The sequence below is a fragment of the Strix uralensis genome, chromosome 2, assembly GCF_047716275.1.
Source record: "Strix uralensis isolate ZFMK-TIS-50842 chromosome 2, bStrUra1, whole genome shotgun sequence".
Classification (NCBI taxonomy): domain Eukaryota; kingdom Metazoa; phylum Chordata; class Aves; order Strigiformes; family Strigidae; genus Strix; species Strix uralensis.
Genome location: NC_133973.1, coordinates 5,855,648 through 5,871,058, shown reverse-complemented (window position 1 = coordinate 5,871,058; position 15,411 = coordinate 5,855,648). Strand labels below are relative to the sequence as shown.

General features: G+C 40.6%; 1 protein-coding gene across 2 annotated transcripts in view; it reads right to left on the bottom strand.

The window, feature by feature from the left end:
• Nucleotides 1-15,411, bottom strand: part of STXBP5L (syntaxin binding protein 5L) — a 219,599-nt gene that overhangs the window by 185,527 nt on the left and 18,661 nt on the right. For both annotated transcript variants that reach the window (XM_074853538.1, XM_074853547.1), the window contains exon 2: nucleotides 15,012-15,109. In XM_074853538.1, coding sequence (XP_074709639.1) covers nucleotides 15,012-15,109 — 98 coding nt within the window. The remainder of the gene's footprint in view (nucleotides 1-15,011; nucleotides 15,110-15,411) is intronic.

The following is a 15,411-nucleotide window of genomic DNA, read 5'->3' as shown; positions in this document are numbered from 1 at the left end:
GAACATTGCCAGGGAGGAGGCAGCCACAGCTTCTCCGGGCAACCTGTGCCAGTGTCTCACCACTCTCACAGTAAAGAATTTCTTCCTTATATCTAATCTAAATTTGTCCTCTTCCAGTTTAAAACTGTTACCTGTCACCCTATCACTGTACTCCCTGATAAAGAGTCCCTCCCCAGCTTTTCTGTAGCCTCCTTTAAGTACTGGGAGGCCGCTCTAAGGTCTCCCCGGAGCCTTCTCTTCTCCAGCTGAACACCCCCAACTCTCTCAGCCTGTCCTCACAGATGCTCCAGCCCCTGATCATCTTTGTGGCCTCCTCTGGACCTGCTTGAGCAGGTCCGTGTCCTTCTTGTGTTGGGGGCCTCAGAGCTGGACACAGCACTGGGGTGGGGTCTCACGAGAGTGGAGAGGAAGAATCCTCTCCCTTGACCTGCTGGCCACACTTCTCTGGATGCAGCCCAGGACACAGTTGGCTTTCTGGGCTGTGAGTGAACATTGCTGTTTCACACTCTGTTTTCCATCCACTAATACCTCTAAGTCCTTCTCCACAGGGCTACTCTCAGTCCACTCATTGCCCAATCTGTGTTTATGTTTGGGATTGCTCTGACACATGTTCAGGACCTTGCACTCGGCCTTGTCGTAATTCACAAGGTTTGCATGGGCCCACCTCTCCAGCCTGTCCAGGTCCCTCTGATTGGCCCATCCCTTCCCTCCAGCGTGTCGACTTGGTGTCATTGGCAAACTGCTGAGGGTGCCTCGATCCCACTGTCCATGTCTCCAACAAAGATGTTAAACAGCGCCGGTCCCAACACCCACCCCTGAGGAACGGCACTTGTCACTACTCTCCACTTGGACATTGAGGCGTTGACCACAACTCTTTGAGTGTGACCATCCAGACAATTCCTTATCCACCGAATGGACCATCCATCAAATCCATGTCTCTCCAATTTAGAGAGCAGGATGTCATGTGGGACAGTGCCAAATGTTTTGCACAAGTCCAGGTAGGTCATATCAGTTGCTGTTCTCTTATCCACCAGTGCTGTAACCCCATCACAGAAGGCCACCAAATCTGTCAGGCACAATTTGCTCTTAGTGAAGCCATGTTGGTTGTCACCAATCACTTCTTTATTTTCCATGTGCCCTAGCATAGTTTCCAGGAGGATCTGCTCCATGATCTTGCTGGGCACAGAGGTGAGACTGACTGGGTCTTTCATTTTTCCCTTTTTAAAAAGGGGGTTATGTCACCCCTTTTCCAGTCTGTGGGAACTTCACCGGACTGCCACGACTTCTCAAATATGATGGATAGTGGCTCAGCCACTCCATCCACCAGTTCCCTCAGGACCCGCAGATGCATCTCATCAGGTCCCATGGACTTGTGCACCTTCAGGTTCCTTAGATGGTGTACTAGTGGCTAGGTTACTCTCCACAGTGGAATGAAACATAGATAAAGAATTTCTTCTCTGCATTACCCTGAAGTCACTCTTATCTTCCAGGTGCCTCTTATCAATATACTACAGGGAAATAAACATTGCTTTGCTTGTTTGGTTTCATGAATGGCACCTAAAAACTTCTCATTCTAGCACTTACTCCATTTTCTGTTTTTAAAAATGGCCAAGTTAAAAGTTAAGTTTTAATTTAGTTTTTATCTAAAAGACTGTATTCTTATGTTTCAAAATTATGTCCCTCTCATGAATTTGAGTAGTAAGATAACATGAATAGGCATTAAAACTATGCAAATAATCTACTGATTAGAGTGTATGACATCTGTGGAAGGAATATAGGACACTTCCCCTAACCAAATCACATATTTTAAACCAAGTTCCTCAACAGATAAAGTATTGGTGCATTGTGTCAGCCACTCCTTAGCTCTAAGCATTTAACTTAAAGTGAAATCTCTCAAACTCTACAAATTAATATTAATAAAACTGTTGTGAAAAACAAAGCACTACTGTTATAACAGGAGCTGGGGCAAACATCTATCCACATCTGAATCAAGAAATTATTTCAACCTGTGAATTGGAAAAAAACGCAACAAATTAAGGATAATTACCTTAAAAGACTAGGTTGTTCAGTTCTAATCATAGGCTTCTGGGAAACTATATAGTTGAGTAAAGTTATACATGGGCATGCCTACTTCATGAATTTCCTCAAATGTTAGTAAACTTCTACCACACATCACATTGATTCATCTCATAATAAAAGCACAGAGTATTTGAAATTGGTGTGTCGCAGATCAAACTTCATAATTCAGCCAATCCTTATTTATTTACTGAAGTAATTGAAATATGTAAATATATTGTCACAGAGCTATCAATTTTGCATTGTAGAAAATAAAGCTAAACAACAAAACAGAAACTCAAACTCCTCTAAAAGTCTTAGCATTTAAAATGCACCTGCTGTAGCTGCTTAAAATCTAGCAGTGTAATGGGTGATTAGGGCTTTAGCTTTCTTGGAGCAATCACAAAAAAACCTCAGAAATCAACCACAGTCCACAAAAATCAAATTCCAATATTTCCTTCTGTCTGTGAGCATTTTTAGAGCTAATGTATAATAGCAACACCTGAATATTCCCGGAGACTTGCTAATATTTATTTAGTATAATGAAAAAAATCCCATATACTGTTTACTGGAAAGCACAGTTATTATCAATAATTAGAAAGAAGATTGTGAAATCCTGTTTCTGCTCAAGTCAGCAGTTTTGCAATGAAAGCATCTTAAGATTGCTAGATTTCCAGTCATCGTTGTTTGAAAGCCACAACTGTTCAAACAAACATTACTGGAGAATTTTTGAGAAGTGTACTGAGTCTGGCTGGGATGGAACTGATTTTCTTCACGGCAGCCTGTATGATGTCGTGTTTTGGATACATGACTAAAACAGAATTGATAGCGCACCAGAGTTTTTACTATTGTGGAGCAGTGCTTGCACAGCATCGAGTTTTTCTATTTTGCCCACTCTGCCACCGCAGTGAGTAGGCCGGGGTACACAAGAGTCTGGGAGGGGACACAGCCAGGAGAGCTGACCCTAAGTGACCAAAAGGATATTCCATACCATTGTCGTCAGTACAATGCTCAGGGAAAGCAGGAGGAAGTGGGGATGTTTGTGGATATGGCATTTGTCTTCCCAAGTGGCTAACTGTTCCACGTGCTGAGGCCCTGCTTCCCACGAAGTGGCTGGACATCTGCATGCCGATGGGAAGTAGTGAGTGAATTCCTTATTTTGCTTTGCTTGTGGACACAGTTTTGCTTCCCATATTAAACTGTCTCTATTTGAACTCATGAGTTTTCTCACTTTTGCTTTTCCAATTCTCTCCCCTGTCCTGCTGGGGGGAGTGAGTGAATGGCTGTGTGCTGCTTAGCTGCTGGCTAGGCCAACCCACCAGAAGAAACAGTCAAGGAAAGACACTGTAATTGCAAAATCTGCAATGTAATGTCTAATCCAGCATGCCTGTAAAGGAAACATTCATAGAGTAAGAAAGACAGAATATAAAGGAAGGGACTCCTATCAAAACCTAGCGTCACTGAGAGCTGGCTTGTTAAGTCTGCCTTGTCTTACGAGTATATTAGTACAATGTTAGCACAATGGCAGACAGACCATTCTTTAAATAATGTGTACTTTATTTATTATAGTTAGTCTCTCTCGACTCCTGTAAGGCCTTTGACACCGCCTCCCCAACATCCTCCTCTCTAAATTGGAGAGATATGCATTTGATAGGTGGACTCTTTGGTGGATTAGAAATTGGTTGGATGGTCACATCCAGAGGGTAGTGGTCAACGGCTCAACGTCCAGATGGAGACTGGTGACAAGTGGCCCCTGACCCCTCGGGGGTCTGTACTGGGACCAGTGCTGTTTGATATCTTCATCAGTGACACAGACAGTGGGATTGAGCGCACCCTCAGCAAGTTTGCCAATGACACCAAGCTGAGTGGTGTGGTTGACACGCCTGAGGGATGGGATGTGCCATCCAGAAGGACCTGGACAAGCTCAAGAAGTGGGCCCATGTGAACCTCTTGAGGTTCAAGAAGGCCAAGTGCAAGGTCCTGCATGTGGGTCAGGGCAACTTCCAGTATCAATACAGGCTGGGGGATGAAGGGATTGAGAGCAGCCCTGGGGAGAAGGACTTGGGGGTACTGGTGGATGAAAAGCTGGACATGAGCCAACAACATGCCCTTGCAACCCAGAAAGCCAACCGTATCCTGGGCTGCATCAAGAGAAGTGTGGCCAGCAGGTCGAGGGAGGGGATTCTGCCCCTCTACTCCACTCTGGTGAGACTCAACCTGGAGTACTGCATCCAGCTCTGGGATCCTCAGCACAGGAAAGACATGGACCTGTTGGAGTGGGTCCAGAGGAGGCCACAAAAATGATCAGAGGGATGGAACACCTCTCCTGTGGAGAAAGGGAGTTGGGGCTGTTCAGCCTGGAGAAGGCTCCAGGGAGACCTTATTGCAGTCTTTCAATACTTAAAGGGGGCATATAAAAAAGATGGGGACAAACTTTTTAGCAGGATCTGTTGCAATAGGACAAGGGCCAATAGTTTTAAACTAAAAGAGGATAGATTTAGACTAGCTATATGGAAGAAATTGTTTACAAAAATATTTTTTTTCTCTTTTGCCAAGTGAAAACTAGTAACTTTCTGCACATCGCTGTTGGTTTTCTTCTTATTTTTAGTTATTTCTCCCCTGTCATAGTATCACCTCTGATGCACCTAACCCATTAAAAAGACACACTGAAGTTCCCAAAAACATTAGATGAAAAGATACAACTACCCATGTGCTTCACAAATAAAGTCGCTTTCCCAAACTACTGAAGCTGACTTCCTGGTAATTTCACACTGAAGGCGTGCTTCCTGTCTGATTTTGTTTCAGAGTTTCTTCCATTACTTTAAGAGGTGACTGATAAATCTGGCACCTGTATATGAAATCATGAAATGTGATACCAATATTGGTTGTTTACTATCTGGCCATAGGATCATTCGAGCTGATACAGTGGATCTTAAATCAAAATAGGTATGTAAGACTCACCATCTTGCATCACTCATGGCTTGTTCCTCAAGAAATCCCCATAAACATTGGTTCTATCTACATTATAACAGGAGAAGAAGTTTGTGCTGACACTTGTGACATTTTCAGTTTACTTGTTTCAGGCATTTTCATTCAAATTTGACATCTTGTTTGAACATCAGCTCAAGAGAGACTTATCCCACTAACCTTTGCTTACTTAGTTACAGACTATCTAGGGAGCATTACGCTGGCCTTCAGTGTCTCTCTCACAGATGACATTAGCACTTCATTGCCCCTGTGACTGCACGTGTCACCACTGTCCAGGTAACGTCTTTCTTATTTCTAATTTTCTTGTTCCTGCTTGTACCATTTCTGAGCAGCACAATGGTACCTGCTTCCTGGCCTACCTCCCCAGTACAGGTTTGGACAATACACTCTGTGAGGTGCTTCAGAAGAGGAATGCAATTTTATCTTGCATCTGCAGAAACTATGTTGGAAGTATATTTTAGTGAGACCATCCTCCTGGACCTCCTTTTCTGTGGAAGAAGATAGGCAGAATGATTTTTTTGGGAGTCTTTGCCACCATGATTGCTTCATGTATGATTGACTTGAGATTCTGATCCCAGAAAAAAAGCTTAGATTTGTGGGACAGCATTATCCTCTGGATGTGAAATGATCAGCAGTTGATGCAAAACTTTCAGATGTGGAGCCAAGTGGCAGAGACCCTCTCCTGTAGGCTAGTACCATGAGGTCATCATCCTTTCATGTAGTTTCAGAAGCCCATGCCTCTTTTCAAGAGTGTCAAACACCTTGTGGAGCCTTGAAACTCCAACTCTTACTTTTTAGTTAGCAACTAGTTTGCAACGTGTAAGCCCACCAGTGGTGATTGATTGCCTCAAATACCATCCTTCAATCTATCTTCCTTCAAATACTAATAGCAGAAGACACCAACAAAATCTTCCAAGTCTTTGATCTCTGTGGGTACTTGAACTATGAAGGGGAGAGCCAGTTCATGGAATCCACGTTTCCATCTAATGTACAACTAAGGGTTGCTGTAACTACCTATACCTTGTGAACTACCACCTCATGCTATGCGAGCCCTGGAAGCCCACCAGTGTAGACTTATAAGCATCTTAACAGGCTTCACCAGAAGGCATAGTGTCTGTGCCTTACTTAACTCTGGCCTAAGAGCTGATGAAGACTAATACCTTATTTACCATCAGGTACAGGATCTTCAGCACTGTTTCGGTGCTTGTCTACACCAGAATAGATGTTGCATGCTGCTGAGTCATGAGAATATGCCCTGACAATGATGGAGCCCATTTCTGGTTTGACTGGCCCTTAGGACATGTAGGCATGAAGTCAAAAGAGCTTTTCTGAGTGCAAGGGGTTATGAAAGAGACTGGGGGCTATTGTTTCTAGTTCTCTCTAAATCATAGGTCCCTGCTGTCCCTTGTAAAATCTCTGCAATGACGCAGGGCAGTCTTTCCATTCGGAAAGGAATAGTAAGGACCAGTTCTTTTTGAAGCACTACCTCCCACATTCTCCAAATGATCCAGGCACTGAGGATATTACTCATGTACATGATTGAGGAGGGTTATGAACTTACTGTGTGTCCATAAGGGGATTGAGTAGGTTAGTAGAAATGTGCTTAGCTTCTGTTAAATGTAGTCACTTCTACATATAAATTTCTAAACTACCTTTGATCTCTTTCACAACAACACTAACAAGGAAGAGGCTCCCAACATTTCTGTGTAATTTCCCCTTCCTGTGCTCCCTCTGGATGAGGAGATTGATGCTATGCTTACATTCTTAGATGCCCCCTAAGACTTGGCTGCTTCAGCTATTCACTTTCTGATAGCTCTTGATCCACAATCTCTTTTGGACAAGCTTGGTTTCTGCTGTGATGCTCTTTTTTGATTCCTCTTTTTGTACTCATGTGTGGCTTTGAATGCTGTATCTGAAGCACTCAGGAAACATCTTGGTTCTTGACTTTCTACAGTTTCCTTTAAAAAAATATGTCATTCAGAGGCTGCTTTGTATAGGTCAGGAGAAAGGTGGAGTTTGAAAGAATGTTGCTTGTTTGTTGCCACTAAGAAAAGACAGGTCAGGGCTGAGGAATAGAAATGTAAGTACTATTGAGAACTGGAGTGAAACTAAGTCACAGTTAGGGAAAGAGGGACTGAGATGGCCACAGATGAGGGCAAAGAACCTCTTCAAGGAAACCTTTCCCTCCTGCTCTTCTGAATGAGATCATATTTTCTGTTTTGTCAATCTCCCCATTTTCAGACCTCAGGAATAATTATGCATTTGTCCAACACCCATACCTAAGCTTTTGGTCGAAATAGCGTGTGACTACATCTGTCCCATCTCATACTGAATCACCAACATGTGGTTGATGTTCCTTGCTGCAGAAGATCCTCACAGATGGATCTCTTTGGTTCCAGAAACTTCCAAAGATCTTCTACACTGGTATTCCCAATGCAGAGACAATTATTCAGAGTCATTGTCACCTTTCTACATCATGACGGGCATTCAAGTCCCCACAGTTCCCTTTTGTCCATAGCCTCCCTCCATAAACAACATATGCGCAACTTTAAGAAGTCGTCAAGAATTTAAATGGAATGAGTGCCTGTAGCTAGACAGAAATATGTCTCTCTTCTCAACACTATAAGACTCCCAGTGTGTGCATGTACTTATGTAATTTGGGTTTGCCTTTTTGCTAGATATTAGATTTCCTAAGTTATTTGGAGAAATATCAATTCTCGCTCCCACCAAGAGTATTTGCCAGATAAAAGCAATTAAAAAAAAAAAGCAAAGTTTTGAAGAAAAAAGGTAAGGAAAGCACTAAAGCTCACACAAAGTCTAATTAAGACACATCACTTCTTTGAAATGGTTGACTATTACCACTAGTCATCGTTTCAATATCACAGTAAGTTGGGTTTTTTATTAAACTCAATAAAATTCTTGCAACAAACATCCAGAAAGCATTTTTTTCAGACAGTGATCATAAATGCAGTCATCAGCTCCAGTTAAAATGCTGCCAGATTCATCCACCTGTATGCTATTTTTATGTGTCTCTCCAAATATATGAAAATCTATCTTTTCTTAGTAGATTTGTTTAAAGATGTCCAATTCTGTTTTTACTTCCTGGATAAACACCAATTGAAAGTGAAGGAAGCCCAGTACATTTAAATGTGACATATTTAACCTGCTTACTTAAAAAGCATGAAAGAGGCTTCAGAGTCCAATGGACCCAAATTTATGCATATAAGCAGAGACCTAATATGTATATATATATATGAGAGGACACGTAACCAGATGCATAGTAATCTCAGTATAGATTTAAAATTCCACAAACTCTGATTCTGTCAGATTTAATCATACAGGAAAATTTGTTTATTTTTATATCCTTTATAATAATTTTTTATTCTTGTAGATTGACAATAAATTCATTTCTGTAATAATCTATTTAGGTATCTATGCATATAAAAATACATATATGTATGTGTTGATTCCCAGGGAGATTGTTAAAAGAACTTGTTAGGAGTACTGACTCTCTGTGAGGTTTGTGTTCCTGAATCACTCAAGTGCTCTGGAAAAATCCCAAATATATTCCACAATGAGAGAAAGATGAAATGCATCAATGATTCTTCCAAGTCAAACAACAGAACTTTGGTTTTATGATCTTGTCTGTGCTTCCCCCATTCCATCTGCCCAATAAATCACATAGAGTAAACAGCACGGAACACAGTTGGCTTATTTTAAGGATAAAGATCTACTGAAACCTTGTTTAGATTAAGAGACAGCAGTTCCAGGGAGAGTAAATCTGTCACACTTTATATTTAGATGTTATGCTATCCTTCTAACAGACCAAAACCTCAAGTTATATTCTCTTCTTTTCTTTTAAAGTACATCCGACCTGATGTCAAACATTCTTTACCACACTTCCTTTAACTACTGTAAAATTCCATGCCTTCTCAGAACTCTGCAGGGGATGATTTAATTAGTGCTATTTGTTTTCTTTGCCTGATTTTTTTCTAGAGTGCACAAACAGCCTCAGTTTTACCTCCTGGTAATACAATCTCTCTGTGTACATCAGCTGCTGAGAATCCATGCTGTTCAATAGAGCTATCTTAGGTTTAGATTTCACCTCCCCCTTTACTTGGGATAGTAACTCTGGAAAAAAAACCCTCAGAACTGAAAGGCTATTTCTACATTTTGTAGCAAATTTCAGAGACAACTGCATTCTGCCATAGCTGGATTTCTGGGATGCAATTTCACATAGTAAGACAAGTCAATCTAATAACCTGCTTCTTACTGCCAAAATTTCTATTTATCCTCTATCTCCCACTCTGTCCAGTCCCAACTATGCACTCCTTCCAGTTTCCTTATGCATCATTCTGACTAGCGCCAGAGTTCACTAATCTGGCAAAAAAGTAACACAGAAAAAAAGAGCTAGTATTTTACCAGGTTAGCGAAAGGGATTGCTTATGGAAATACCTGATGAGCACCAGAGTCAAAGCAAGGAAAGTGTCAGGACCATGTAGCTAAACTAAAGGTGGAGGCAGAGCAACACTTGCACTTTCATATACTAGTGAGTCAGAATATTGTTTGCTTAGGTATAAAATGGCTACTATATTGTCTGATAACATTGGACTACATCAAGCTGTTGTGTCTATTAAAAAGGCCTTGCATGTGTTGTGGACGGCTTACTTTTTTGCTCAAGCAACAAACAGTGAAAATAAAGATTTACATGTCCCATAACCTGCATCCATGACAACATGAAGCCCATAAGTCTAAAGAATATGTATTAATGACAATACACAAGACTAAAACATTTCCAAAGACATATTACTAATTTAAGCCTATCTGATGATGGATAAGCTTTCAGTGGTGTGGAGGCCATTCTGGACCCAGTAAGTTGTTTTCTTTCCATTTAATACAAAATTTCTCTCATTTCTTAATAAGCAAAGACGATAATAGCTATAGAAGAGTCTCTTTCAGAATTTCTTACTGCAGCTGACCACCAAATAATCAGCAACTCAATGCAAAAATATATATATATATGCTCTATTCTTTATGTTTGAAGTAGGTGTCTGTACTGGCTAAGCACATCTTTGATGTGATGGAAGAAGTCCAAAGAAAAGGACTCAGTGACTCCAGAAAGTGCCTATAATGAATTTTAAGAAGTATTTGTGAGGTGAATAAATGACAATATAAAAATAAGCATCCTGAAGTCTGAGAGCAACACGCCACTTCTTCAGATCTGATACTGGAATAATCATTGCAAACAACACTGATTTTAATCTATGTATTCAGATCAAGAATGTGACAACCCCCTAGACTCCTCTTTTTCCTCTTGAAGAAGAGACTTAAGTTTGACCAAGTCTCTTAATTTCTCGCCCCCTTGTATGGTGATACAGAACCTTCTCTGATAGTAACCCAAGACTCCACACTTTGTTTTATTGTGTATAATGTCAGAAGGTTCTCCAGAAGGAGGATGTGGAGATGATAAGAAAAGGAATTCAATTTCATAGCCCCTCTTCATCTGATTGTGCTTGCCTGAAGCAAGGATAGTCCAGGTAGAGTGGTATCAAGCAATGATCTGAGCAATAATCAAAAGTATGGGAGCTGAGAACACGTTTCAAATAGGAAAAAAAATTCCTCAGAGGGGAGATAAAATTTGCTGTGTATAGGACAAAGGAAAAGAATGACCAGATGGCATAGCAATTGTTTCAAGAGTGGGTTTTTTTCCCTTTATTTGCATATTTTGTTATCTTGTGTTGGTAATAGGAAGATACTTTCATCGATGATTTGCAGGACACTCTCATTCTGTGGGCTGGAACATAGCTGTCCCTATGAGGATCCAGTACCCAGCAGTCATCAGTGTAGGTAAAACCTACATTGTTGTTTGAAGTTCCTTGAGAATCCCACAGAGACTGCTGGGATCAGCAGAACATAGCAACAGCAATTCCCATTGCTATAGAAGCTACAGCAGTTGCATCTAAAGCAGTCTGAAAAGAAATCTAGGAGAAGACAAATTGACTGTCATAACAAAATGAACTTTCATTTATCTCTGCACTCTAATGGCAACTTATGAATAATACACTCTATTTCAGGCCAATTTAGCATAGCCAATTCCAGTACTGCTGCTGGATCATTTGAAATGATCACCTGAAGGCATACTGTTAAACATTAATTCACAACACAGAGATACACATTTCATTTTCTTTGGAAACAGCTTGTCTTTTGAGACCTGTTAACTTGTGACCAATAGAAATACAAAGACTTTGTGAATCTTTCAGAAAGACAGGGAAGCAACAATATCATTAGGTGACTTACACTGGTCACAGGAAAACTTGTTCTACATCATTATATGAATACTAAACACAAATTTGGTCTTGCTATGCCTCTGTGTTGCCCAGCACAACAGAGTCTGACCCAAACTAGGCCCTTTGGTGCCACCAATAAATAAACAAATAAATAATTGGATGCATTTCTCTGGTGGTAGCCAAATAGTCTGTCCTTTCCCACTACGCACAGTACTGTTTAGAAGCACCAGCCAAACACAGCATGTGTGGAATGAATTCTCTCTTTCTGTTACCTAACACATTCCTGGCAGAATGCAATTGTGCAGCTCTGTTAAAAAGTATTTTTACAGGATACCGTGGAAGACTCGGAGACAAAATCACAGAATCACAGAACTGTCTAGGTTCGAAAAGACCTTGGAGATCATCTAGACCAACCATTAACCTCACACTGACCTTTCTCAACTCCACCAGATCCCTCAGCGCTGGGTCAGCCCGACTCTTCAACCCCTCCAGGGATGGGGACTCCACCCCTGCCCTGGGCAGCCCATTCCAACGCCCAACAACCCCTTCTGGAAAGAAATGCTTCCCATTATCTAGTCTAAACCTTCCCTGGTGCAACTTGAGGTCATTACCTTTTGTTCTATCGCTTATTACTTGGTTCAAGAGACTCATCCCCAGCTCTCTGCACCCTCCTTTCAGGGAGTTGTAGAGGGCCATGAGGTCTCCCCTCAGCTGCCTCTTCTCCAGACTAAACAACCCCAGTTCCCTCAGCCGCTCCCCATCAGACCTGTGCTCCAGACCCTGCACCAGCTTTGTTGCCCTTCTCTGGACACGCTCGAGTCATTCAATGGCCTTTTTGGAGTGAGGGGCCCAAAACTGAACACAGTAATCGAGGTCCAGTCTTACCAGTGCCAAGTACAGGGGCGAGATCCCTTCCCTGTCCCTGCTGGCCACGCTATTGCTGATACAAGCCAGGATGCCATTGGCCTTCTTGGCCACCTGGGCACACTGCTGGCTCCTGTTCAGCCGGCTGTCAATCAACACCCCCAGGTCCCTCTCTGACTGGCAGCTCTCCAGCCACTCCTCCCCAAGCCTGTAGCGCTGCTGGGTGTTGTTGTGGCCCAAGTGCAGCACCCGGCATTTGGCCTTAGTGAAACTCCTCCAGTTGGCCTCAGCCCATCGCTCCAGCCTGCCCAGGTCTCTCTGCAGAGCCTCCCTACCCTCGAGCAGATCAACACTCCCACCCAACTTGGTGTCATCTGCAAATTTACTGAGGGTGCACTCGATCCCCTCATCTAGATCATCAATAAAGATGTTAAACAGGAGTGGCCCCAAAACCGAGCCCTGGGGGACACCACTCGTGACCGGCCACCAACTGGATTTAACAATCTATACTTTTTTATACTAGACATTACAATCTATACTTTTTTCCAGTTTGCTTAAAAAAATTCCATTATGAATTGTATTTTCAGATGTAATACTAAATCTATTACATCTTGACTTGAATTTTTCCTAATTTCAACAATTATAAATGGATGCAGCAAGACTGGCTTAAATGAGTGGTGTTCTGTGTGTGGTCCCAGGCCCTGTTTCACTGATTACTGTTCAGCCCTGTGTACAAATGCAAAGTTACTAGTCCAGAACTAGGCTTTTTTATGTAATATGTTCTGTGAACCTTTGAGAGCCAAGTGGAGAAGCCTCAGTTAAAAAGAATAAATAATTCTTTTTATGGCACCCCCTGTCTTCAGAGCACAGTTTCCATTCAGTGCCCAATTAAGCAAACCAGGCTCTGTGTGCCTAGCTGAGAAGCATTTATGTTATGAGATGACATCTTTAAAAAAAAAAAAAAATCAAATTCCCTGGCAATCTTGATGCTCTTGTTTGATTCAGATACTAGAACTGGTAGAAGATTTAATGTGGAAGAGGTAGGAGTTTGGTAGCAAAACTGCAGAACAGATATTAAAGGGAAGGGTGTTTTGAAAAATGTTCTTCTCCCTTCTTCCTCTCACCCTTTATAATCCATTTCCATAGAATATATAGAGAGAATTTTATATAAGGTTAGGGATATTTTCCTAATCAGCTAATTTTCCACTTCATGTTCCATTCCTGTGGCAGGGGACATGCAGGTCTAAATTAATTCTACAGGAACCTGTACCTGCATTTTGCTCAAAGGAGGAATTTATGAAGGTATAGGATGCCTAGCCAGTAACAGCACTTCTTCCACAAAAGCCAGGTTGCTGAGATCAAAAGAAGAGGTGGGCTCGAGAATCAATCTTCTGCAAGGTCTTCTTCCTACATCTACACTACCCATGAAATTCCCAATACCCCCTCATAGAATATATCAGTGAAGTTTCCAGAGACAAAGCTCCAGCTTTTTAACCTTGCATACCTCCCAAAAGAAGAAAGCATGACTACTAGACTTGCACTTTCCCAGAAGTACACAAATTCAAGGGGATTTTCCTCTTTATAATTGAACAGAATATATTCAATCTACTTCATATAGGTAAATATTAAGAACTATCAAACCAAAGCTTATTGCCATAACTTGAGGTTTAGTTAAGTGTTGTGAGAAGTTCTGGATCAGATAGAAAATAAGGCTTATGAAAATGCAACTGTTCATAACAAGAGCACTCAAAAAAGGAGGAAACAAAGCTCTATTCATGTTACATGAAGCACAGACTGGTTCTCCAGGAGGAGATTTTTCTTTACTTTGTCACCTGCCTTTGGGTTCATTAGCTTTATAGTTACCTTGGGAATATGGTAACAAAAGAACCAGAAAATACTAGATTGGTATTTCATACAGCATTGATCCCTACTTTAAACCCAGAATTTTTTTAGCTACAAAAATGTTGTAAAAAATGTTGGTTTATTACTTCTATATCTTGTAATTTTTAAATCTTCCTGTCATACTTTCTTTTTTCCCATACTTTATATGTATTTTCAACAAATTAGAATACATTTGAACCATGACAAACTAACAAAATTATGCAGGGAAACAATTTGAAATACATCATATTTAAATATTATCTTCACATTTAAATATTATCCTTTTTTTATCAAAGTTTTCAAGTTTTCCTTACATTTATATTCAATTTATTCTGTGTAGACTTCTAACTTAAAATTCCTACTGTATAAAAAAATACATAAAGTGCTGGCACTGATGTACTTTTATAATTAATTAAGAGAAAGAGTCACTTTTGGAGTGTTTCACCTTCTCCTCCAGGAAGAGATGAATTTTGACCTGAAATCCCTTATTTCCCCCCATTGGAAGAGTCTAAACAATATCTCATATCTAGATATCTACAGTGAAGATGTCTACAGATGGCTAGCTGCATTGCAGCAATGAATTTATTTATTGCTAGCACAACACTCACAACTTGTTCATTACCACTTTGTAGTCTATCTTTATATACTAGAAGTATATTTCATGCTGAAAAACAAACATTAATTCTGCTTTATATTAACCAATGTATGCCAAAACCTTATGTCAAAAAGACAACCAAAAATTTTTCTTTGGACACTATAAGGACCTAATGGTAATTCCTCAACAGCACATCCTTTTCCAGTCCATTTAGTAAAGCAAGATGAAGTAGAACATAACAACATAAACTGTAACCTTACCTGAGTGCTTGTAGATGATGATTCACATCAATGTATTACAAATACATAGAAATGGTGTAAATTCTGAATGAGAAAGGATACATTCGTATGGCTCCTGTTCTTGTTCCAATTGCCAGAATTTTCTGAACTGGGTCAAAAGCTAAGGCAGTGGGTAGATAAGGAAAACCATGGCGAACCGTCTGAAACAGAACAAATGAGCAAAGTGATTGAACTGTAACCACAGATAACAGCCATGTATGGTTTATGCTATGTGTATAGGAAGAGAATCTATATTTTGCTAATGCTGTAGTATTTGCAATACATTTCAAGAAAAGTATTTTAAAAGATATAGTATTTTGAATACAGAGGTGAATTTCACTTACGTCAATTTCTAGATTTGCTCTTTACTCAGTAATATTTTAAATTATTTTGTTGTAACAAAGTAGATTGCAAAGTATATGCCAATATACAACTGGTATATATTGCTTATATGGTATACCAG